The sequence below is a fragment of the Lagopus muta genome, chromosome 1, assembly GCF_023343835.1.
Source record: "Lagopus muta isolate bLagMut1 chromosome 1, bLagMut1 primary, whole genome shotgun sequence".
NCBI classification, from domain to species: Eukaryota; Metazoa; Chordata; class Aves; order Galliformes; family Phasianidae; genus Lagopus; species Lagopus muta.
In genome coordinates this window covers 137,183,194-137,207,690 of record NC_064433.1, presented here as the reverse complement: position 1 = coordinate 137,207,690, position 24,497 = coordinate 137,183,194, and the positions used below count along the sequence as shown (strand labels likewise).

At 36.4% G+C, this 24,497-nt stretch overlaps 1 protein-coding gene across 6 annotated transcripts in view; it reads right to left on the bottom strand.

Annotated features, from left to right (window-relative positions):
* The window catches only part of MYO16 (myosin XVI), a 373,785-nt gene that overhangs the window by 108,696 nt on the left and 240,592 nt on the right, over positions 1 to 24,497 (bottom strand). For all 6 annotated transcript variants that reach the window (XM_048957497.1, XM_048957167.1, XM_048957264.1 and 3 more), the window contains exons 17-21: positions 16,887 to 16,998; positions 13,649 to 13,766; positions 12,827 to 12,898; positions 12,099 to 12,240; positions 2,411 to 2,483 (exon numbers count right to left, since the gene is read on the bottom strand). In XM_048957497.1, the coding sequence (XP_048813454.1) occupies positions 2,411 to 2,483; positions 12,099 to 12,240; positions 12,827 to 12,898; positions 13,649 to 13,766; positions 16,887 to 16,998 (517 nt within the window). The remainder of the gene's footprint in view (positions 1 to 2,410; positions 2,484 to 12,098; positions 12,241 to 12,826; positions 12,899 to 13,648; positions 13,767 to 16,886; positions 16,999 to 24,497) is intronic.

Below are 24,497 nucleotides of genomic sequence, written 5' to 3'. Positions count from 1 at the left end.
CACCAGGCTGAGCAGTCCCAGCTCTCTCACCTCTCACAGGAGAGGTGCTCCAGTCCCTTCGCCATCCTCTTAGCTCTTCGTTGGCTTATTTTAAATGTTCTATTAGCATGTCTACCAACTGACCTGAATTGAGTCACCAGAAAGATTCACACATCTTGGAACATCCCCAGATTGCAGCAATCACGGGTTTTTATTCCTTCTTAAAAAAATATTATGACTATTTTCATGAAAGCGGACGAACAGAATGCCTTGTCTTACACTAATTTGAAACGAAAGAATAATTTCTGCCAAATTACTTTTGTAGTGCCATTTTAAAATATGTTAATCTAAATGTAATGAAAAAATAATTTTTACAGCTCCTACACTGTTCAGCTGCTAGTCCCATTTACTGTTAACGTTCTGCAATCACAGGCCTTGACACTGGACGTGTTTGCAGACATGATGCAGTGCTTTGCATGAGGACCATATCTGGGCTGCAAGCCTGTTTATCAACAGAGTTAACTAGTCCAGGCAGGATACTGAGCGAGGCTAGACTGCTGCACAGCTCCTGAGTGCAGGCAGTTTGCAGTATGTGTGTCCGCGTGATTACATTGCGCCATGTGGAGATACAATCTGCTTCCGTTTGCTGATACTGCAACCTATCGCTTCAGGAATCTGATGTGTTAACCACACTACAGAGTTGATATGAAAATGAACTTTGTAATTCCCTCACCACCATTCTGTCTTTTAAGGAATGCAATTCACTAGTTTCTGATGTAATGACCCATACTGTTACTCAGTATTACTCAATGAAACCCACTCAGTCCAATTGGGGGGACAGTCAGTGTCTCCTGATACACACTTGTTTACTAAAAAAATACAATAACAATTCACTGTTGACTTTGAAATTACCATGTTCACCATGTAGAAATACGAAAACTACTTTTACTCATTTTCCTGTTGGGCTCATGTTAAGCAACATCTGCAGTTGCTAAGCAGAAAATGATTTATTTTTGAAAGAATTCATGGTATTTTTTGTGATATCAGTCACAGAAGTTGCATGTATTTCATGACAGAAAACAATGCAGAAAAGAGTCAGTGAAAAGAAAAACAACAAGCCAGTAAGGCTCAAGATGCACTACTCTCTTCTGAAATTCTAGAATGTCTGGAATATTTTATCCTTGTTAATCATTAGGTTTTATCACAGAATCACAGAATCGTAGGGGTTGGAAAGGACCTCCAGAGATTATCAAGTCCAACTGCTGAGATTATGGGATTAGTTTTGAGTGGACATATCCTCAGTCTACCAAGATGTTTTCTATTTTTCATTTTATATTTTCCCCCAAATAAGATATTCTCACTGAATGGATATGGCTATGGATATTGGCAATCATCTTTAGGCCAGCAAAGCTTTCAAGCTAGGCAGAACTGTAACAGCAAAAAAAGTTTTGCGAGAGGGGAACTGGAAATATGTTACTGTATTCTTAAATGTTACTTTGAAGACAAAGGTAAGCTCACCTTTTTGTGCTTTCAGATTTTTGGAAACTACATCCATGTAAATATGCTACACATACTGAACTAATATGGCATGATGACACCCATGTCATGAGAAAGTTGAGCCATAAAACAATGGATTAACTGAGATAAAGGGGCAAATTCTAATTTCAAACAATAAGAGGTCCTTTGTTTTCTTCTTTCTACTGCTCTGATTTACTTCTGCTGTGTAACTGAATGAACGACAAAAACTTACACATCTCTTACAGCATGCAGTGTACAGTTGCTAATGTCCTCTGGAATATGCACTCAACAAGAGCTTTGTTGATCAGAGAGTAGTGTTAAAGGCAAGGAGGATCCAGTTTTCAAAAAAATATTTCATACTTAAAAGGATTTTTAGGCATTCATTCAGCTAAAGTTTAATTTATTTTCCATGGATGTAATTCAACTTTTAAAGTCTTATTTTGAAAAGTCACAAAGAGATGCATCTGCCAGTAACAGCACTTCAAAGAATGAAGCATTTTCATTCTTTTCTTTTTTATCTGAGGCATCTGAAGACTTTTTGGTCTTCATCTCAATCCAGTCTATTTTCTTCCTACTCGCTGACCTAGCAGAAGGATCACTTTCACAAGCATGAAAATGGACAACACTAACTACTCTCCTCAGGTTGTCTTTCAATGCTGATACTACCGCTATTTCAAATCATTATGATAGATGTTTACCAGATTATTTAAAATTATGAATAACTCTGTAACTCAACAAAGCCAGGGTTTTAATTCAAACCCATACATGAACACAGAGAAAAAAAAATTATGAACAGGTTTTTTCCTTCTTGAAATTTATTTTCTGATCAAAACATTTGTTTGGCTAAAAAAGAAACTTAATCTTTGTGGATGATGGACAGCTATAGTGAATTCAGAAAAACAAAGCTATTTACCTGTTCAAAAGTATTCCTTTGAAATTCTTCAAATCCAAAAATATCCAGAATTCCAATGTCAAATATCCGATCGCTGAAAAAAAAAAAAAACAAAACAACAAAACACCACATATTATAAATAATAAGATTTCAAGCAAGAGAATAATATATGTGTTGTTCCTTACAAAAGTTTCTGCTCTAGCATGAAAACGGCCTTCATTTTTAAAAAAAATGGTTTGAAGCACACATGCAGACTATATATACAACAGAATAAAAATTCTACTCACCAATCTCTCACATAAAAGATAAATAAAGTGTTGAGACTGTTTTAGTAACTGTCTTGTAAAATAAATTTGAAAAAGAATGGGAAAAAATGCTTAGTTTCTTGAAAATCCAGTTTCTAAAGATGTAGGTATCTATTCACTCAGATGAGGAACAGCCACTGAAGGGAAGTTTCTAAATTGTCTGAATGCACTCAGTCACTATTTTCAGTTTCTATTTCCCCAACAGCCAGAACAACTCTACTGAATGCACATCAAGGGATCATTAAGTCAAAGTCCCATTTGCCAGAATCAAGCAGAGGATCTGAGCTCCACCTGCACAAGAGGTTACATCTCCCAGGAGAAAGAACAGTGAGGATTTTGGCATGAAGAGGACAGACATTTCTTCTCTGTATATGAAAAAAAGAACCTGTTGGCAGTGTACCTTATTTATCATACACCTCTATCAAGAAAAGGGCTTTATTTTTGCCCAGTAAGGGCGAGGATAGGATAGTCACCTAGGATTTAGATAAGGAAAATGGGAAATGGACAAAGGAGCTATTATTCTCTACTTACTCAAGACTAAGATTGTCATCCAGATCTGAAGGAGAACTTAAGCCATTACAGGAGAAAAATGAATGTTTGGGATACCCTATTTCTTGCTTTGGAAGAATTTGAGGACTTTATATAACAATGCTGGGGTGACTGAGTCTGACTTTTTTCTTCATGTAACATTAAAGAGAGAAACACCTGTCAAAAGCAGGTTGTAGTTTTGCTATGAATGCAGTGTGAATTTCTTCAGGATGAAGTAATCTCCAAGTAAAATGAAAGACTTCCCATTATAGCCAATAGCTGTCTTGGAGAGGAGAAAAAAAAGAAAAGGAAAAATCTTTCCATTCATGAGAAAGGAAATGGATGCCTTCTAAAGCAGATGAGTTTTCCTTTCTCTTTTACATCACAATTTGTAAATGTATATACTATATGTAAATGCTTGCAGATGATACTGCAGCCTTCTGTTTTTGTGATCTACTTCCACATTTTTCCTCCATATTTCCTCTTTTAGATTTTTGTATATACCACGTTATAGAAGAAAACGGAAAAAAAGATGATCCACTACATAGTGCTTCATTACAGGTCTACTATAGTCAACATAAAATTACCATCAGTACCATTCAATTGGATCAGGATCCAGCAGCCCTGAAAACAAATCCCATATAACATTCAAAACAGTAAAATAATAATAACATAAGAGTACTGCAAAACAGACTAGAAAGAAAATAACAAAAACAAAACAGTCCTTAGGGACTAGAAGAGCCTTCTTCAGAAACGATATCCATGAAGTTTGTCTTCATTTGTAAGGCGTTCAATGCACTACTCATTGTCACAAGACTGGTTATACACATAAATGTCAGACAATGAGAGCTACGTAATAAATCTAGCCTACAATGACTTTATTGGGCAAGAGAGGTTATCGTGAGGTTGATTAGCCTCCAAGGAAATTTCTGCAACAAGAAGCATACAGATGTATCATTATCTCCTCTGAGTGTGATCTAAATGGTATGCAAAAAGGTAAGCCTTATTCTCAAGTGTTACTGATTAGATGGATGTACATTCCTCGCCTTAATGTGTTTTGAAAAAAACTTGTTCACCTCTATGAAGAAGGATTAGACATTTTCAAAACAAACTACTTGTGAATAATGCTTGAAGACCAGAACTATCATGTTATTCAAAAAAGTTTTAGAAAAAAAAAAAGCATGGAATTGCTTGGAATTTCAGATTATTTGATATGATTCCATTCTTACTTTATTGTTTTGTTTTTTAGCTATAACTTTCATAGGAAAGTGTAACAGGAACTGCTGTGTAACACAGTAGCTGAAATACTGCTTTATATATCACAATTATTAGGATGTACTTAATATTGAAGGAACAGATCATCCCTTCTCTGTTTAATTCAGTGAATGGATTTGAGGTTGGATTGCTTACATCCCGGCTGAGTGCCATGACTGTTGTTTTGTCAAATCAGTCTTCCTGATTCTTTCTCAATAAATACATAAGCATTTGCATAAGGAAGAGACCAAAACAAATTGATCTACAAAAACACTCTAAATCAGTCAAAAAAACCAACACCACCCTTGTCCAAGTTTCTAGCACTCTCAGGGAAAGTGTATAATCTACTTCAAGTAATATTACTTATTAAAATTGTGGCATCTCTGAGAAACACTTTAATTTTCATGGAGATGTATCTACTTGAGGTAGATACATCTACTTGAGGTAGATACATTGAGTAATACTTCCTCTACTTGAGGAAGTATTACTTTTCAGAAAGGGTGGTCAGGCACTGGAATGTACTGCCCAGGGAGGTGGTGGAATCACCGAGCCTGGGGGTGTTCAAGGAAAGACTGGATGTTGCGTTGAGGGACATGGTTTAGTAGGAGCTATTGGTAATAGGTGAACGGTTGGACTGGGTGATCTTTTAGGTCTTTTCCAACCTTAGTGATTCTATGATTCTATGATTCTACTTGACAGGAAAACATATCACCCTAATATTTTGTTGAACTCCACCTGATAAACTTGGCTGTGAAATGTTAGAAGATGTACACACTATATGAAAACCCTATCAACAGGGCAAATATAGAACAAGGACCTGTCTCCACTAGGATGGTAATAATTTCTTCCTGTAGTGACACTTATATGCAACATTTCATGAAGAATGACAGTAATTTTATGTACTGGAATATTCCCTATGAGGGGGATTTGAACTAGATTATCTTTAAGGTCCCTTGCAATCTATGCTTATGATTATTCTATGATTACGACTAACACTGCCCATATTTTGCAAATTAAATAGCAACAGACAGAGCAACATCAAAATTACACATTTTATAGTTACAACTTATTTTACTTTATTTTCTGTCTTCCTCTGTTTCATACTACCTTTCTCCTCAGACAGAGGGGTCCATATACAGTTTCTTGGCTATCTGTCAATCATATTAATTCCAAGAAAATTACTTTCCTTAAATTAAACATAGCAGAGATTCCCAAGGCAAAATAAAGCATGCATGATTCCTTGTTTAGAAATGAAAGAGCATGCCACTTGCGTCTAAAAGAGCAAGTATTAAAAACAGTATTTTTGTTCTGAAGAATTCCTTTATTTTACCCAATTTTTTATGATTGCTGAGCATCACTGACAATTGTCTTCACTATGTTTCAGACATTCAACATTTAATATGCGTAAGTAGAACAGTTAAAATACTGGTGACCAAACCTTCAGTTTCATGAGGTAATGTTCTGTACTTATTTAGAAGATAAGAGAAAGTGACACTTCCATTTTATATGGACATGAAATTCAATTATTAAAATAGTAATTACTTTTACTGTATTATTATTATTATTATATCTTCTGGGGTTTGACAATAATTTTTCACATAAAAATTAGAAGAACAGCACCTTGCCAATATTTGAAGAATGTTTCCATCTCTGACACAAGTACATAGCTGTGAATAGTTAAACATACAGTGGATGCTGACCATACCTGATTTGATTTTCATGACTTACAAAACAGCCTTTCAGCCAAAAATGCTTTACAATCTCTCTAGTTTTGCCTTTTTTTCACAATGATTCTCGCTGTATATTAGCTCTTCATAGACTAGAAACAACCTTTGATCTTGTATGCATAACAGTTGCATTACGAAGAAATGACGTAAAAAGTCTTGGTAACTTCTAAAAACAACATACATATACAAAACATCCTGTACGAAGATCTAACATCTTAATACACCTCTTGTCATTCATCATGAGGGACTTTCAAACTTTATGCCGTTCGTCATGTAGGTGAGCAGAATTCCCTTTACATAGTTCCGACCAATCATTTCAGTCAAGTCTACAGCTTTGAAATCCATAGGGTTCGTTTCCATTGCTGCTTTTCATGTTCTACCTACACAAGGCAGTGAGGTGAATTTGCTGAGGTTATATAATCTAAACCTTTTCATCTGCCTGGATATAAGGTTTCTTGTTCTTCCTCCAACTTCTGCTAGCAAGGAAGGAAGTGAGTAAGCCTATGTCTCATCTGGATAAACCAGAAGCAATACTGGCTAATGAGGAAGTATTTCTAGGATTAGATGGGATATATAGCCAAGCCTTCAACTGAGACCTGCTGCACTCAGGATCCTACCTAGACATCTTCAGTGCTCCACAGGGACAGAAGACACCTGCTGCTGTAAATGTGGCTCTTGAACAGTTCTATTCATGAGACAATAGCTTAATGTTCCCAGTTGTAAAAGTTCTTCATCTCAAACAGTTACTAACAAACCAGACTTTTGAGAGTGATTTTTCTGAGTATTTTTTTTAAGATTCTGAGATTTTTGTGGAGACGGTGTAATTTCCAAATCGCTCAGCCATTTTATTCAACAATTGCTGTTTTTCTTTTTAAATTACCATAACCAAGCATGAGATGTACAGATAAAGAGTAGTTGGGCACAGTGGAAAGAAACACTGACTCTTCATCTGATGGACATTTCTTTGAGCAACTTGATAGGTATGGCAGGAAATAAGACACATTTTTGCTAACTGTCTTAAGGTCCATAGTTCTCTCATTAGCAACACACACACTTCCCTGGCTCTTTAAAGCAAAATTTGTTTTACACTTTAAAACATGGTGCTGTATTGTTCATTGAAACACTGGCAAAGACCCAGATTGAAGCAGATCTCAAAATATGATGCTACACACAATGTTGTACTCAATACTTTGTACTGTCCGTATGTTTTAAAGTTTCCCCTACCTCCACATATAAAGACAGTTCTCCTGTGGGCTCATATTCTGAACAGGAAATCTCTTTCTGTCCCTCCTGCATACTCAACATCCTTCTACTGTGTTCAATAACAGATCAATAAAAATTTTAGTTTAGGCTCTGATTTTTTTCTTTAGCTGGGCAAACTTCTATTTCAGAAATATCTCACTCATGATCATACTATAAATCAGATGATGTGTATTAAGAATTTTGAGAAAGGGACTCCTGAGATCTTTCCTTTACCCACATAAGTGTTGCACAACTACTCTCTGGTAGTACTTGCATTTCACTGGGAATAAGATTACACAGTCAGAATACCGAAACTTTCAGAAAGTACAGATCCAGATATATTCTATATGCTTTATTTGAAACAGAAATCTATGGCTGACTTGGTAATACAGAGAGAGATTAGCTGAGTGCTAGCTTACTTTGCTTGCCTATAACATAGCACGTTTATTGGCATTAACCCCATCTCCAGGGCACATAAGAAACTCTTTGCAAAATAAATAATAAAACATAGCATTTTCTACTTAATAGCAGATAAGGAACACAATATCTAGATATTCTAAAGCAAATCTATGTAATTAGCTCTTTCTTCATCAGAAAATAAATATATATATCAAAAGAGTTCACGTGCATCCTTAAATCCTGAAGAATTTAAAGCCCTGGTACAGAATGCATCAGGCATTCTTAACGTCACCTCATGACATTGCATTACTACTGTTGGATCACTAGTTCGAACTTTCCTGAAGTGCAATCAAGTACTTTGGAATGCCATGTTTAGGCAACCCTGACTGCTCTAGCCCCTTTTAGCTACAAACTGGAAAATCGGGATACCTATTTCCACTCTCAGTGATATTTAAAAAGTCACAGCAGTCAGGTGACTGGAAAGAAGGATACCATCACACCTATTTTTAAGAAGGATAAAAAGGATGACCCAGGGTATTGCTGATCTGTCAGCATCACCTCTGCTGGGAAAGATCATGAAGCACATTCTCCTAGAAGCTATGCTAAGGCACATGGAAAACAGGGAGGTTATATGGGAGAACCAATACGGCTTCACCAAGTGTGAATCCTGACTGACCAACCTAGTAGCCTCCTGTGATGGTGCCACTGCATCAATGGACAAAGGAAGAGCCACTGATGTCATCTATCTGAACTTCAGTAAGGCCTTTGACACAGCTCCCCATAACATCCTTCTCTCCAAATTTAAAAGATATGGATTTGATGGGTGAACTTTCCAATGGATGACGAACTGCCTGCAGGATCAAGCCCAGAGAGTGGTGGTCAATGGCTCCATGTCTGGATCGAGATCAGTGACGAGTGGTGTCCTCCAAGGGTCAGTGCTGGAAACATTGCAGCTGTTTGTCTTCATCAATTATATTGACAGTGGTGGCAAGTGCATCCTCTGCAATTTTGTGGATGACAACAAGATGTGTGGTGGTCAACAGACCAGAGGGATGGGATGCCTCTGGCTTGGGACCTAGACAGGCTTGAGCAGTGTGCCAATAAGAATCTCATGAAGTTCAAAAAAGTTAAAAGAAAGGTCTTACACTTGGCTTGAGGCAACACCCATTAACAATACAAACTGGGGGAAGAAAGGATAGAGCACAGCCCTGCCAAAAGGGACTTCGGGGCACTGGTGGATGGCAAGTTGGACATGAAACAGAAGTGTGCCCAAACAAGCCAGAAAGCCAACCATTCCCTGACCTGTAACAAAAGAAGCAAGGCCAGCAGGTCAAAGGAGTGATCCTGCTCCTCTACTCCATGCTGTTAAGGCCTGACCTGGAGTACTGTGTGCAGATGTGGAGTCCTCAGTTCAGAGACCTGTGGGAGTGTCTACAGAGGGATGGAACACCTCTCCTACAGGCTGAGGAGTTGTTCAGCCTGGAGAAGAGAAGGCTCCAAGGTGACTGGATAGTGGCTTTCAATATCTAAAGAGGAGTAACAAGACAGAAGGAGACAGACTCTTTAGCAGGGCATGTGCTGATAGGACAAGGGGAAATGGTTTCCAACTTAAAGAGGGTAGATGTAGGTTGGATATAATGAAAATTGTCTTTTACAGTGAGAGTGGTAAGGCACTGGAACAGGTTGCCCAAAGATGTGGTGGGCGCTTAGTCCCTAGAGATACTCAAGGCCAGATTCTGAGCAGCTTGATTAAACTGTGGAATCAAACATGGATTCCTCTCCACTTCTCTTCAATCTAATGGTAATCATCATATTTACTTTGCCCCGGATCAACAACAAGCTATTTCATGGTAAATTTGAATCAATATTAACAACCAGATTCCAGTAGCTTTACCATAAAAGTTACAAACAAGTAACTAGTTTACTCAAAATTTCAAGGTCAAATGTTATTTATTTAACAGGCACTAAGCCAGTAAACCTAATTTTACTGTTACATAAATTCTCATGGATTTAGAAGGGAAGTAGAGTTAAGCTATCTCACAACAACAACAACAATATAATAATAACAAAGAGATAATAAGATAATGAAGAGACTAAAAAAAAAGAAAAGAAACACGATGAGATATTAAGAATAACAAAGAGAATTGAGCTAAAAACCTTATCCCTAATTTGTGATGAAGTCTTTATCCCATCTCATAAGTAGCAACTGTGCAATTCTCCAACTAGGAAACAAAGCATGGCCTGAGATCTATCAGCTTTACTTAGCAACATTAGTTGGTAGTTTTGTTGGATCTTTAAGGTTTATTAAAACTGCATCAAACTGGAGATATAAGCTGCTAATTGCTGGATTAATTCACATATGAAATAAATTTGAACAACACATCACAGATTTGTGCAATGATGATGCACTAATACAAACTACATCTTAAACTGTGCTATGCCCTGATTTACTATGACGGGTGAATCAATATGATCAGGCTGTACAAAAAGAAAGGGTGCGGGTATGTTTTCCTATCTTAAGCTGGAGAATGCAATGCATTGAAATATCAATGAAGGAGACTGAACTTCATTTATGCTTAAAGTAAGCTATTTATCTTCACGTTTTGAAACCTACCTCAGGCTGAGGTTAGCCTGCTAAAATTTAATATGACTTGTCAGCACTGCCAATATATCCTGAGCTTGTTAGCTCCCATTAGCCAACCTAAAAGAAAAATACTCTTTTTTCAAGTGTAGGTGTATGTTATATATATAACATACATATAAATTAAAATATATATGTATAATTTTATGTATGTGTACATATATATATATATATATATATATAAAATTTCACATTCCTGACAATACCAAACCAATGTTGTGTTTTAGCTAGAACTTACAACATCACATAGCCTTGAAGTTACCAAACAGATGGAAATAATTTCACAAAGAAATATTTTCACAAAGTAATAGTCACCTCAGGCAAATGTGATTGCAGTAAAAATAGAGGGTAAATAATATTCAAAGAGCTTTGACTTTTTTTAAGAACCTATGAGTTCTAGATATCATAGGACGCATTACTGAACAACAACGATAGTCAACACCGTATTGTGAGGATGTCATTCCTTGTTATAAACATAGTATTTCAAATAAACATGGATCTGGATGTTGCTCCTGCTTGACTGTCCACGTCTGCAATTGTAAGCAGTTCAACAGTCAGAAACAGACCAAATAAAACCTCTCAATATTACTGTAAAGCCCTCCCTTTGCCTCCAACAGGTGTCACATATAACCAAGGAAAGGACAGAAAGCTCTGACTTTCTCAAGACAGCCTTTTCTGTTGGTTAAGCCTGTAGAAGCAAAATATTATTTAATATTAACTGGTCTACGTATAGGGTAGAAATAAAATAAAATAAAATAAAATAAAATAAAATAAAATAAAATAAAATAAAATAAAATAAAGTTTTCAAAACCATAACAGCCCTAAAAGAGCACAGATAACTATTTATTCTCTGAAACCAAGACAGATGGGATATATAGAAGAATTACTTTTCCTTTTTTTGCGAGTCTCAAATCTATCTTCTGTGGATTTCCATTTATCAACACTGCCAAAACACCTTATACTTGATGTTCATTAGAAAGTCCACCTGCACATGTGAGATGTTGAATCTTTGTTAATTTACATGCATATGACCATTTAATTTGGGCTCTTGTCTTAATTTGATGCTTTGATTCCACTGAAATTTCTTCTTTTTATTGTTGCTGTTGGGCTTTGACTGCCCCATTGATGCATGATAATTTGCATTCTTTTTTTTTTTTTTTCTATGAAACCACACTGGACAGCATCGTGCATTCAGCAGTAAGTGAAGTTTAAACGTTCACTTGAAAGTCTTTCAGTAAAATCCTGTTTTTAATAACCTGTTCTAAGGCCACTGTTTTGGAGAGAAAGAAATTACATCTTCTGCAGAAACTAAACATCAGGCAGATATCTGTCTCTTGAAAGGCTTAATTCATTCTGTAATGCCATCTCTTGACTACTAATTCTACCTACCAATGAAGATAACTGCATAAAGTACCATGTCCACTCAAGCAAGCAAATAAAGAAACAAAATACCGAGGGAGTTATCTGAAACATTTGAGAAACATTTCAGTGATTTTAAAGATTCAAGCACCAGTGCTATCATAAATGTGTTAAATGATACCATTGTGTTTCTATTATGGATCTGGATTTGAACGGATAATGGCACAGTTAATAGTTTGTCATGGTAATCCTACCTTTCAGCTTCATCTTGATTTTGGAGGTAGCAGTTGATTGTGTTGATTAGAAAGCTAAACAAACGACCATACAGAGATTTTGCCAAAAGATCCCGGTAAAATTCTGCCATCTCTATAGTGTGTCTCCGTACTATCATGTCTCCTAAGACAAACAGCAGAAAATGGAAATAAAACATATTGTAAAACTTGCCTTAAGTAATTTTAGTTACAGTAAGCCCTTCCACCTTTTTTTACTTCTCTTTTGCCATACCCATACATGCTACTACTGTTTTTCAGAAGCCTTCAGCAAAGATAAGAAATCTGTTAACACAAGATCTTCAGGTTGGAAAAATGAACTTTTTTTAGCAGAAAAGGGTAGGTGTATTAAAGAAAACTAGTATTTTACTGAAAATAACTTTTTCAAAACTTATATTTTTTAAAAAACACTCCTGCTGACTTCAATTCTTGGTATTAATATAAAATCTGTGACCTTGTCATATTTATAAGGTTTATAAAGCTAGGAGTCCATCTGCATCAAACTGCAAAACTGCTTTGCTCCATGTTATAAAGATAGTTCTGATTCAGTCTGACATACTGCATGGCAGATAATCCTGCATATTCCTAACAGACAAGTTTAATACGGCATGAAAAATACAAAACAAAAATGATCAGTTTTAAAATTCTCAAATCAGAAGGATCAAAATGGCACCAAGCATGATCTATGAGAATGTAATCTTGGAAAAGATTACCTTTAAAATACTGAACATCAGTTGTTAAGGCTGAAGCAAACTCATCCGGTGAAACTTGCAGCATCCCTGCCACTGAAACAAAAAGAGAGTTTAAAGAAAGCCTGACCTGAGCTCCACAGCATATTACATTTTTTTTTATAACAGATTTTCTTGTTGTTCTTTTTTGAACATTGAAAGGACCCATACATTAAAAAACAAGAGCGCTATCATGGGAGTAATCAGAATTAATGAACATATACAATTGGATTAGCTATAATCAGACTATAATCAGCACTTTGTGAAGTTTGGAGTATGTGTGCATATTACATTACAGCTTTCTTTCCTCTTGAAAGGTTACTCGGGACTTTCCACAGCACTTGGCAGACTTTGTCTCTTACAGGAGTTAAGGTATGCTGCTTACAGACAATCTCTATCCATAAGCTACTCTGAGGAGATTTGTTAGCAACCAACAGGGCAAACTTCAAAGCGTGAAACCAAGAGACCCTCTTAAGGCACAGATTTTGAAAGGAATTTGACTCAGCGCAAATCGTTCAGCTGTTGACAAGCACCACACGAGTGTTTTAAAAGAAAGCTGCACAAAGCCTCCCTTGCAACTTCTTCTGGGAAATTACATTTGACTCTGAACTGAATAATTGACGACACTAGCATTTTATTTAGTCTCATAAAAATTCACAGTTTATAAAACATCCAATCAATGGGGCACTGGCCTTTCCAGAAGCAGATGCTGGCTCCCTGGAGCTGGGTTTCCACCTATCGGTGGCTCAGTGCAAGCTCCCTGCTGCAGGGTCGAGCAGCGGTCTAGCAAGGCCGCATCCCACTGACCTTGCTCCAGCAGCTGCAGGTCTGACACCAGTGCTGTCTCGGTGTCTGTCAGGGTCGTAAAGCGAATGTCCCCCAGATGCAGAATTGCTGAGAGGATTACAAACAGGTTCTCCACCTCCTGCACATGTTTCATGCACAATTAAAGATAAAGAAGAGATCTGTTGGGCACAACAGTGAAAGGCAATGCTCTATAGAAACACACACTCCACAAGTTTATATATCACTAAATTAAGAAGTATTCATGAGAGAACTAGTAACAGGAGATTCGGATTTAGAAATCAAACTGGAACCTACTAAGGACATAAAATGACAAGATCAACCTTTTGAACTTTTGCTTTAACATAAATCACACACCAGCTACTGAGTTAAGAAACCTCTTCAAGAACGTGTGGAAAAAATACTGAACTATCTTTAATGGATGCATTATTTCTGCAGGAAACATATCTTCTCCATGGGAATTCTTCATTAAGTCAAACTCTGTATCTATGAAAAGCAAGGTCAGTTTCTTCCTCAGCCAACTGCATCCCTGAGCAAAATGTCTAGCTTTAAATTACAGCAGGCTCCCGGCAGTGAAAGCCGTGCTTAAAGTTGCAAAGAAACAGAAGCAACTTCCTCGTCACCCATGATTGCATGCTATATTCAGATATCGCTAACACTGTGAAACAGATGTCTTTAAGGGCTTGGTTTTTCCCGCCTTCATTTTTACTACACCAGGAAAAGAACTAATGTTTATGTCTGTTCTTAAATTCAAGCCAAGAAAAAAAAAAAAAAAAGAGCAAAAATGCTTAAAACATGGAAAAATGTGTGTACTTGGATGTTTTTTTCAAGTCAGTTATATAAGAACTGTGCTCCTACGAAATTATAAAACAGGAAATTTGATAACCACTATAGCATTACATGTCATTTATGTATAGCAAAGGTACTTGACATCTCTTACTTGAAATACTTTTGAAATATAATATTCTATAGAACCTGATTCTATTGAATCAGTAGAATTGACAGCAAGAAGCCTTACCAGAATTCGTAGAGCAAAATTAAAAAATAAACTGCAGATGAAATATATCCCCTTTGCCCTCTGGTGAGACTACACTGAATTTTGAACACAACAAAACCAAGCTTGAATAACTTTTCATCAGTTTGAAAAGAAAAAAAAAAAAAAAAAAAAAAAAAGACTTATCTTTTTCTTCTTGTTTCATTTTCTAATAATGCCTGAAAGCAGAGGACAATAATAAAAGCCTACAGCATTTCTAGGATACAGACTGAAGTGCCTTTGATTCTGTTTAAGTAGCTTTGATTCTTTAAACTATTTTAACAACTTCAATCTCTTATTATGAGAGATAGATGGAAGCAGGGCAAGGGTTTATTTCTCTATTACAAAATTCCAAAGTTGAAGGTTAAAAAACCAAGATATATAAAAAACAAACAAACAAACAAAAACCTTTGTTGTCCTTATTTGTGGGCAAACTATGAATAACGTACATCTTGCAAGAAATGAATCACCATACTAATCTGGCATTCAAGCCAGGGTGATACAACTTATTTCTTGCTCTTGGGCAAGGCCTAATGCCATACTAACACAGCACAGCTCTTTGTTAGCTGGTTCAGAACTGGTTTGGGGATGACTGTACCTCACTGACTTGTGTGTGTTTGGAGGGGGGAAGAGGGGTAAGGGAGGGGGAGGGGGAAGGACAGCTGGTTTTTTTTTTGTAGTTTTGGGAAGGCCTCAGATTTAGTTCAGGTTCTAAAGCCTTGAAGACTTTTGCATCGTTTTCTAAGGTACATGTTCTTTCAGATTTAAAACAAGCGTTTAATAATCATTAAGGTACTTTGCAGAGTTCCACTGAAGACTGCTTAAAAATGTTCATGTAGCTCTTCAAAGAGACCATCTGATCTATTACTGAATGTGAACAGATAGTAAAAAACTAATACACACGGAACTCTCCATTTATCTTAGAAGTAAGGGGTAGTATTTTTAGGATAAACATTGTATTTATGTTATTCATAGAATAGATCAGCCTGCAGTACTCTCAGACTCCACAGATCACCAATCTATAATCATTTTAATGCTATTTGGATGTGGAGGAGCTTTGAAGCTCACTCATACCTCTCTGAGATGCCACATTCTTCCAGAATTCTCAGCAAGGTAAAGAGCTCAATCTCAAAACACTGCATTTTTCTACAGTCTTTAAAATGTGATTCGCTGTGCATTCTATTACTTATTCATTAAAGAAACACCTTCCTGAGTGGAACAAAAAGATTAATGAAGGAGCTAGAGAGATGCACCCCTATATGAACCCTGCGCTAAATGCTGGGATTCTGGAAAAGCATGGAACTTCTGCTATTCAATTTTCCAGGTGCTGAGCTTAAGACATTAGAAGTAAAGGATAATTATGCTAAATATAGCTATATGTGTTCAATTTCGTATATAGCCACGTGAATGTTCATGGGGAAAAATAACACCAAACCTGAAACATTTCTTTATATCAAAATGTGGAATAGGTTACCAAAGATTTGTTACTTCCTTAATTAGGGAATATGTAGCTTATAGAAGTTCTTATGATCAGCCCCCCATTTTTTCTTCACATTTCAGTGTGATTCCCCTCACACTGTGCTCCAAAAGCTTTTATTGATTAATTTTCTAAATATCTTCTTCATAATTGCAATAAGATTGAAGGCAAACATCAAACCTATTTTCTTGTTGCTTTCTTGGCATTAAGTTAGCTCTTTCAATGTACCCTGCCCTAATTTTATTTCACTTAATATGTATTTACTTCTGATGTTGCTAGTAAATGCCTTTGGAATGTGTGTTTCACAAAATTAAAAGGGACAGTAAGATAAGTGGGAAGGGGGAAAATTTCTGTGGGTTTTATAAGGTTTCTGTCATATGGGATTTGATTGTTTCTTTTTATCTATGTAATTTAATTGTTCAGAATATTATACCTTGAAGCTGTTTTGCGAATCTTTAAGAATGAAAGAGATTTACATTGTTGGTGCAGTGTCTAATTAAAAGTGATTACAGTAATTTCCCTGGGGTGAAGTAGTATTTTGTATTCTTTCAAGGTCTTTACCAGTAGGAAAAAAGAAAAAAAAGGAAAAAAAAAAGAAAAAAAAAAAAGCAATAGACAAAAAGAGGCTTCTTTTCTCCACAAATGGTTATTGGTGAGAGTACTTCATGACTTGCTTTCATGAAGTAATGCTGCCATTTTATTTGCAAATAACATAAACTTGTGTAACTCACCAGGCTATTGAATCCCATAGCACTAAGAGCTTCTTTCAGAACTGTTAATTTCTCCCTGTTTTGAGGGTTAGCTGTTAGCATTGTCTCTTCCAGCCCAGCTTGGCTTAGATACCTGCACAGGGGAAAATCAGCATATTGAGTATTCCAATGCTGGTGGCAAAATCAAGCTGATGAGGTTAAAAGCCATCTCTTCCCCTTCTAATCAGAGACATATCACAGATTTGTAAGCCATCAAAGAGAACAGTACCTATGACAGAATGCTACCCATCTCCTTCCTTAAGCTCTTACTTAGCACCACATTCCTTAAATGCTGGTATAAACTCACAGACTACAGCTGCAAAGCCTGTATGGACAACATTCACTGAATATATGTACATGGACAAAAAAATCACATTTCTGAATTTCACACTGAAGTGAGATTGCTTCATTTTTGTGTTCGGCTTTGTGTTCGGATACTTTCATCCTGTATTTATCTCAGAAAAAAGAATTGTTAAAAGGAAATCAGTGTGCCTTCCCCAGCTCTGAACTTTAGCCTGACTCGTAAACTAACATTTCAGAATTAAATTATACCACTGAGATTTTTGCCATTCTTGCAGTACCAGAGATTCCCCTTCAGAAGAAAGATTTGAGGAGATCCTTTGATAACTCTAGTTGCTTAAACCCTCGTGGCTCAGGAGGAGAGCTCCTATCTGCTTCATTCTGTGATCGTAGTCTCCCTTAGCAGCTGAAAGGGCGACAGGCATACTCAGTCTCTCCTAGAACAAAGTACTAAATAAGTACACAGTGTACAAAGTACATACAGCCCTTCAGCTGTACTGTGATACACAAAACTGTGAAGCAAAAGGATACTCTAAAACCTTTGCAAAAGTAATGATTAGGTTGGAGAAAGAGAGGCAGCTAGCCCAGCAGCTAACGCAGGGGAAAGAAACAGAACCAACATAAAACAGTATTAAAACAAAACAGAATAAGCGAAAACTACAGTACAAAAGACTAGGGAAAAGAACAGCAATCTAACCTTTTTAACAATTTATTCTCACCCATCTGAATTACATCTATGGGCACAACAGTACTGTTAGGGCACCAGGGAGGGCGTGATTTCAAAATGAAAATGTTCCCACGGATAGTTTGGTACTGATCTTGTAAAAGCGGTAGCTCTTATAAAGTTCATCTTTTGTGTGATTATATGCAGCTTTTAGAAACAGGTAAAGGAATGCTTTAATATTTACACCTTCATAGCTGATAGTGAGCTTTACAATATACATGTCATGAAATACCCTGTGCATTTTTAACAGATTGATAGTGGGTTCACCCGTGTGGATTTGGCTTGGATTGATATTGGTATAAGCTACCTCAACAGGTGGGGCTAAGAGAGAATGATGGGAAAAATGTATGCCCAGGTGCATAAGCACTTTCTGCACCCACAGAAGAACTCAACAAGCAGACATTTCAAGTACAAACAAGCCTCATATCACAGTGGCTAAAGCCTATGCATTAATACAACCTTTGAGAACATGGTTCTGTGTTCATCACTGCCAGAACACAGCATTTCCTGGAGCTTACTAAAAGTACACGGGCTTTTTTCCCCAAAATGGTAAATAGAAATGATAGCACATCTGTCAAATTAGCTAGAAGCAGATAATAAAGAGTGTATGCCAAATCTGTGGGTTTGATTTGTGGTTTTTTTTGTTGTTGTTTTCTGTTTTTTGGATTTTTTTTCCACATTGCCTGTATGTTTCAAAAGGAAGCTAGAATAAACCTGATGCTGAACCTGGCACAGAATTTACTGGTATAAAGGTTAATCCAGCAGAAAATTTTCCATAGATCTTAACTGCTTTGTGATTTTATCGGTCACAGTGCTGCATCAGCCTGCTGCAATATCAATCTGTAATCGGGAGATTTGCAGCAGCATCTATTTTGCTTTCAAAACATCCTATTGTTGAATGGCTGGAGGAGTTGGAATTTTATGGCCATGCTTGCAAAGAAGGCTCACTGCTGAAGTTCTTGCTGAAGAACTCTGTGTCTCACAGGTTACTGAGCAGGAGATACTCTCTTTCGCTCAAGAGAATATTTTATACTGTTCTTATCTAAGCAACTCAACTTCATTAGCTCTTTTTAGCATAGCTAAAGTGCTGTTGGATATTGCAGCAACAGAAAGTATATGAACACCACAAACACTTATCAAGGCAGGCTATGGCATAGCAAAGTGACGCAGGATGCTGACTCCCTTGGAGGAACAAGCAGAGCTGTGATACGAACCAACATGCGGCAACTCTCGCCGTCAGCACGAGCATTTCTTGCTGATACAGCAGTGGGGCAAACTGGGCACCTGCCAATCCAGGCACCCGTGGCTCCACCAACCCAGCAATAAACTGCAGCATCTGCCGGGACATGCCTGCTGGAAAGCAACGTGACTTTCCTACTATAAACCTCCTCCAGTTTTAATCAGCAGGTGTGCTGGTGCCCTTGGAAAAGGCTGAAGTTGGACTTTTCCTAAGGAGCGGTTGAATTTACAATCAGTTTCCCTAGTCTAAAGGCAATGAAGGTATTTTCTAACATGTCATGAGCCACACTCCTTTTCCAAATTATTTTAAGAGTAATGAAAAATAATTTTTTTGAAGACATGAACATTGAATTATTGTATGTTTATTACATGAAACATATTATTAATGGTGGACAAATTGCATAGAGTGCGTAGAAGTGTTGATGGATATCATACAACTCCCCAAAATACATAAACTGTACACTATAACAGAGTAAGTGCACTATACTGACTGAACAAGGAAAAACAGACCACATTTTTTCTAATTACTCTTAAGTTCATTCTACCTTAGAAGCACAGCAAAATTTAGACAGAAATATAAACTTTTCTGTGCTTGTAAAACTATTTCCTGCCAACTCCTTCTTAGCCCTTTAAAGACCCCAAATGAAAAAGATGACAAATGCCTGAGACATCCTAAGTACCAACACTATTACTTTCACCTCTTCATGTGTAAGAACCAGAGTTCAAAAAGAATTCTAAATTGTCACCTTTCCTACAAAAATAAGGAAAGAGGAAAGAGATGTCTCATACTCTAAGAGTTCTAACACAAATTAAACACATTTCACTGGAGGCACATCGTTATTCTGTAGTAAATATTTTTAAATATTTGTAAATATTTTTAGTAAGTGCAGCTTCTCTCTCATTTATGGAGCATTTTTTTTCTCTTGACATTCAAGCAGCCTGGATAGAGTTGCATTGCTGCTGATAGAAGTGGATAGAACTGCTTAAAATTTCTATTGTGAACCTACTATGCAACTTCTGGTTATTACTTTAACTTCCCTTTTTGTTATCATAACTTGCAGTGTTAGAGCCATCCCATTTATGAAATTCTATTCTATTACTAGAGCGTGTGCGATGTTTCTGTAAGTTTCTGTATCAAGTGCAAACCATACCTGGTGACTCTTAATTTCTTTGTTATTGAAAAATTTAGGACTACTGTTATATGTGTCAGAAGGGATGCTCCATAACATCCAATGAATGCACGCAGGTTACACACCAATTGTGGACTTACTTTATCAGAGTTCAATTTGTCTTACTTATTTATCTCTGAATGTGAATTCGCTCTGCAAATGCACACCCACACTGTTTACTGTGGCTTTAGAAAAAGATTCTCAAATTTTGGCTGAAGTTGAGAATTCTGGTTGAGGGTAGATGCTTAGAAAAGTGATGTTTATATCTCTAGTAAAAGTGATGAACCAACTCGTCTATGCATTTCTAATGATTACCTCCTTTTTACTGACTGCCTAACCATCTGTTTCAATGCTGCCATGTCAACATTTGCACTGGATTAGTATTCTCATTAGACAGCTTATCAGCAGACAAAAAAGTTTTATGCACATGTGATCAGCGAATGTTTATTTTATTTTAAAAAAGGAATTCACTGATCCACAAAATGGGGTTCTGTTAGGAAGATGAATTAATCATAGAATCATAGAATGGTCTGGGTTGGAAAGGACCTCAAAGATCATCTTGTTTCAACCACCATGCCATGGGCAGGTCGCCAACTACCAGACCAGGCTGCCCATAGCCTGGTACATAATCATGGCACATAATTTCTCAGCCATCACGGCAATAACATACATCAAATTTTCAGGTAGGAGTATTAATGCTTTGTCCAAAAATATTTTTTAAAAGTGCTTACTATTACATGAAATTGTTTTTGTATTAACTGCAAAAGTTAACAATTACTCTTTACTTCTCTCATTATAACTGCTACAATCAGCATCATTTATATTACTTCACTTACACCCGCAGTACACATCATAATTTGGTATCCGTATCTCAAACAATAAGAAGAAATATACAGGGACAAATGCCAGTTTACCTGAATAATAATGACTTTTGTAGTGTATCCACATTCCAAAGTTTCTAAGACAAGTATACTGGTAAAAGTTTTCTTTAAAGAAATACTTTGTGCTTCAACAATGGAGGAAATAGCAAAGAACTGAGACTAAAAAGTTTAGACTATCAGCTGCCTCTGTCAAAAACTCAGCAATACAATATTTTTTTCTGGTTTGAATGATTGAAATTAAATTGATTTATTTTCTTTTGAACTGCATCTCAATAGCATCTGGTATCAAATGAAGTATTCTGCTTCATTCAACAAAAACAAAACATGTCGTTTCATTTCCTTACAAGAAAAGCAAAGGAAAGTAGGAGTCACAAAATTATTACAGAAGGTGAAAGTATTTTTTTATTCTGGTTTTCCTAATTGAGTTATAACATTTCTAAAATCTATGAACAGCTAAGAAAATAATGATCTTCAAATTTGATAATTAGGGAATTTATTTGGGAAGAGGCTATCCCTAGTTTGGTTACAGTCGCTTACTCAGCACAGCCTGCAGAAAATACCTATAGATCTTCTACTCTGTGCATCAGGCACACCATTTCAAAATGAGTTCAAAGCAGCTGGAGCATGGAGTTTGAACCTTCATGTCTCACATCCCAGGTCCAGTTCCTTCATGCTAGGCCAGAGAAGTTTAGCATAGTCAAGAACACTGCAGGCTTTTGAAAATCAGCTTTTCTTGATTTTCATAAGTATATTCAAAACAAAGCCAGAAAACAATCACTTTCTGGCCATGAACCTACTTCCCTGATGTTGAAAAGCTGACTTACACTTTGATCAGAATTCAAGATATCCATATACTTCCCAACTACAGCCATCAAAGTCATCGGAGTCTCAAGGGAGACCTGAACTATTGACGTACGTCACACAGGGAGCCTCTTTAATCTCTGGCAAAAGAAAGGGTGACAAATGATATTTTGCACTAAATGTTTGGACAACTACAAACGTAAAGTACTTCAAACCATATTGTTTATTGCTGCCAAATAAGGGGAAAAAAAGCCCTTGATACATGCGGCTGATCACAAAGAGAGATGTTGTCACAGGGACCCTAGAGGAGCAAGCCTTCCAGAGGTTTGCTACAAACTTTGATATTTCACTAACAGAACAAATAACATATTAGCAAAACACAGCCTAACACCTAACCATGCTGCATCCATAAAAACCAACACTTGAAATGTTCAAGTATTCTATACGGACAGACTCTCTACATCACACATGTATACACACACACACACACACACACACACACATTATTGTTATTTATCATACAAAACTATGCAGTTCATTACAGTAGTTCAATTCCTATCTGACAGTGAAGCTGCCTGAAGAAGATTAGCAGGTTGCTTCCACTTGATCAGAAATTCCCTTTTGTCAGTAGAGCTAAAGTTGGATTCCAATTAAGGAAAAAGAGGAAGTTCTGGTTTTGCCAGATGGACACTTCATAAGGCTTTTCTGAAGTAAATACATTCTGCCATGAATAATAAAGAGATCGGTGGGATTACATTACTAAGTATTTCTAAGTCACTGTAAAAAATGTTGATTAAAGTCCAGAATTATGATAGAAAATTTTATACATATATTTATATATATATATATATATATTTTTTTTTTTTTAAGTTAACATCTAACCACTTGCTACACCTCCTGATAGAAGCTGAGTGCTGTCACATCTAAATGTTGTTGTGAAAATTCCTGGACCATAGTATGTTTGATATAAGAGAATACCATACAAGGAATAAGAGAATACACAATATAAAGATTAGCTCGAGGTCTTGAAATCTCACTACAGCTGGTAAGTCAGACCAATAAATGTGTTTAGTAGTAATAAAGATTTCACATATCACAGCTAACATCTTCAATAAACAAGCTCAGGGACCTCCTGAAGTCCCTGACAAAATGAATTATTCTATGAAACACAGTGAACTTAGAAGATACCTATTTTTGAACCTAAGAAAAATAATCATTTTGACCCCAAAGGAGAGAAAGATCAATGCTGGATGCATTACCTTGACCTCTGAACAGTTCCTAAAACACAAAAATCAAACTATCTAGCTCTTACAGCTTTCACATCACAGCAGAAGTATCTGATGATGAATTAGTTTTAAGAAACAACAGGATCATTCACACAGGATGTTCTAAAATCAAAACAATCTTACATGTGTGAGCCCAAGGATTTGTGCTCTCCATATCCCCTGCTTAGGTCAGCAGCTCTTTTCACTGTCAGTACTTTATCTGTCACCCAAAAGAGTAGAAAATATTTCATATAATACTGCGTCAACAAGTAGTATTACCCTAATTATTTTATGAGGACTACAATGTCTTTTCACCTCAAAAATAAATATTTGTCCAACATCTAAATAGTCTTCTTAAAAGTGAGATAATAAAGATTAAGAAAAACTAATATTAACAGTTTATCAACAGAAAATTTCAAGACACAGATGACTTTCTACAGACTGGAAATCATAGAAAACCTCTTCTGGAATTTGTTTATTTATTTATTTTAATCTTCAAAATAGCTGTAGAAATAGAATTAGGATAAAGTCAGAAAAGTTTCACCAGTTGATTTAGACAGGCTTAGGACAAACCCCAGGAATTTAGGAAAATATATCCCATTTGAGCTGCACCAGAACAAAAAGAATAACAGAAGACAAAATCAGAATTGTTATGATTAATGCTGGTAATGTGATCTCCAAGGTAATTCAATTTGATTTTCTATCTAGACAATAAATGACTTGTACCTTCCTCGTGAAATTATTTATTCATGATTCTAGCAAAATGAATTAATAATAATAATCCTTTCTCGTACAAAACCAGTGACGGAAGATAAGATTTTTGTTTCAGAAAATGTTACTAAGCTTCTAGGTAAACAAGTACATTGAATGAATTCAATCTTACCTTCTCTAGATATTAACTTCTACATTGCATTAACTGGGAAAAGATGGAATTCAACTAGTCACTACAGAGATTTTTCCTATTCCAACTATCACCCTGGGGCAGAAAATCACAAATTCCAAGATTTAGGAATAACCAAATCATCTTCCTGATAAGAACCAGGAATATGAATGTGAACACAGCTAAAACAGTTGTGACGTTAACTTCTGAATCAGTAAGTTTTCTGTTCTGTAGTTGCTGCGGTGGATTTTCAAAGAACCTGCATGTTTGCACAGCAGATCCTGTCTAGATACAAAGAGTTGGATCTGATCTCTGGAGGCTTCTTTCAAACCAA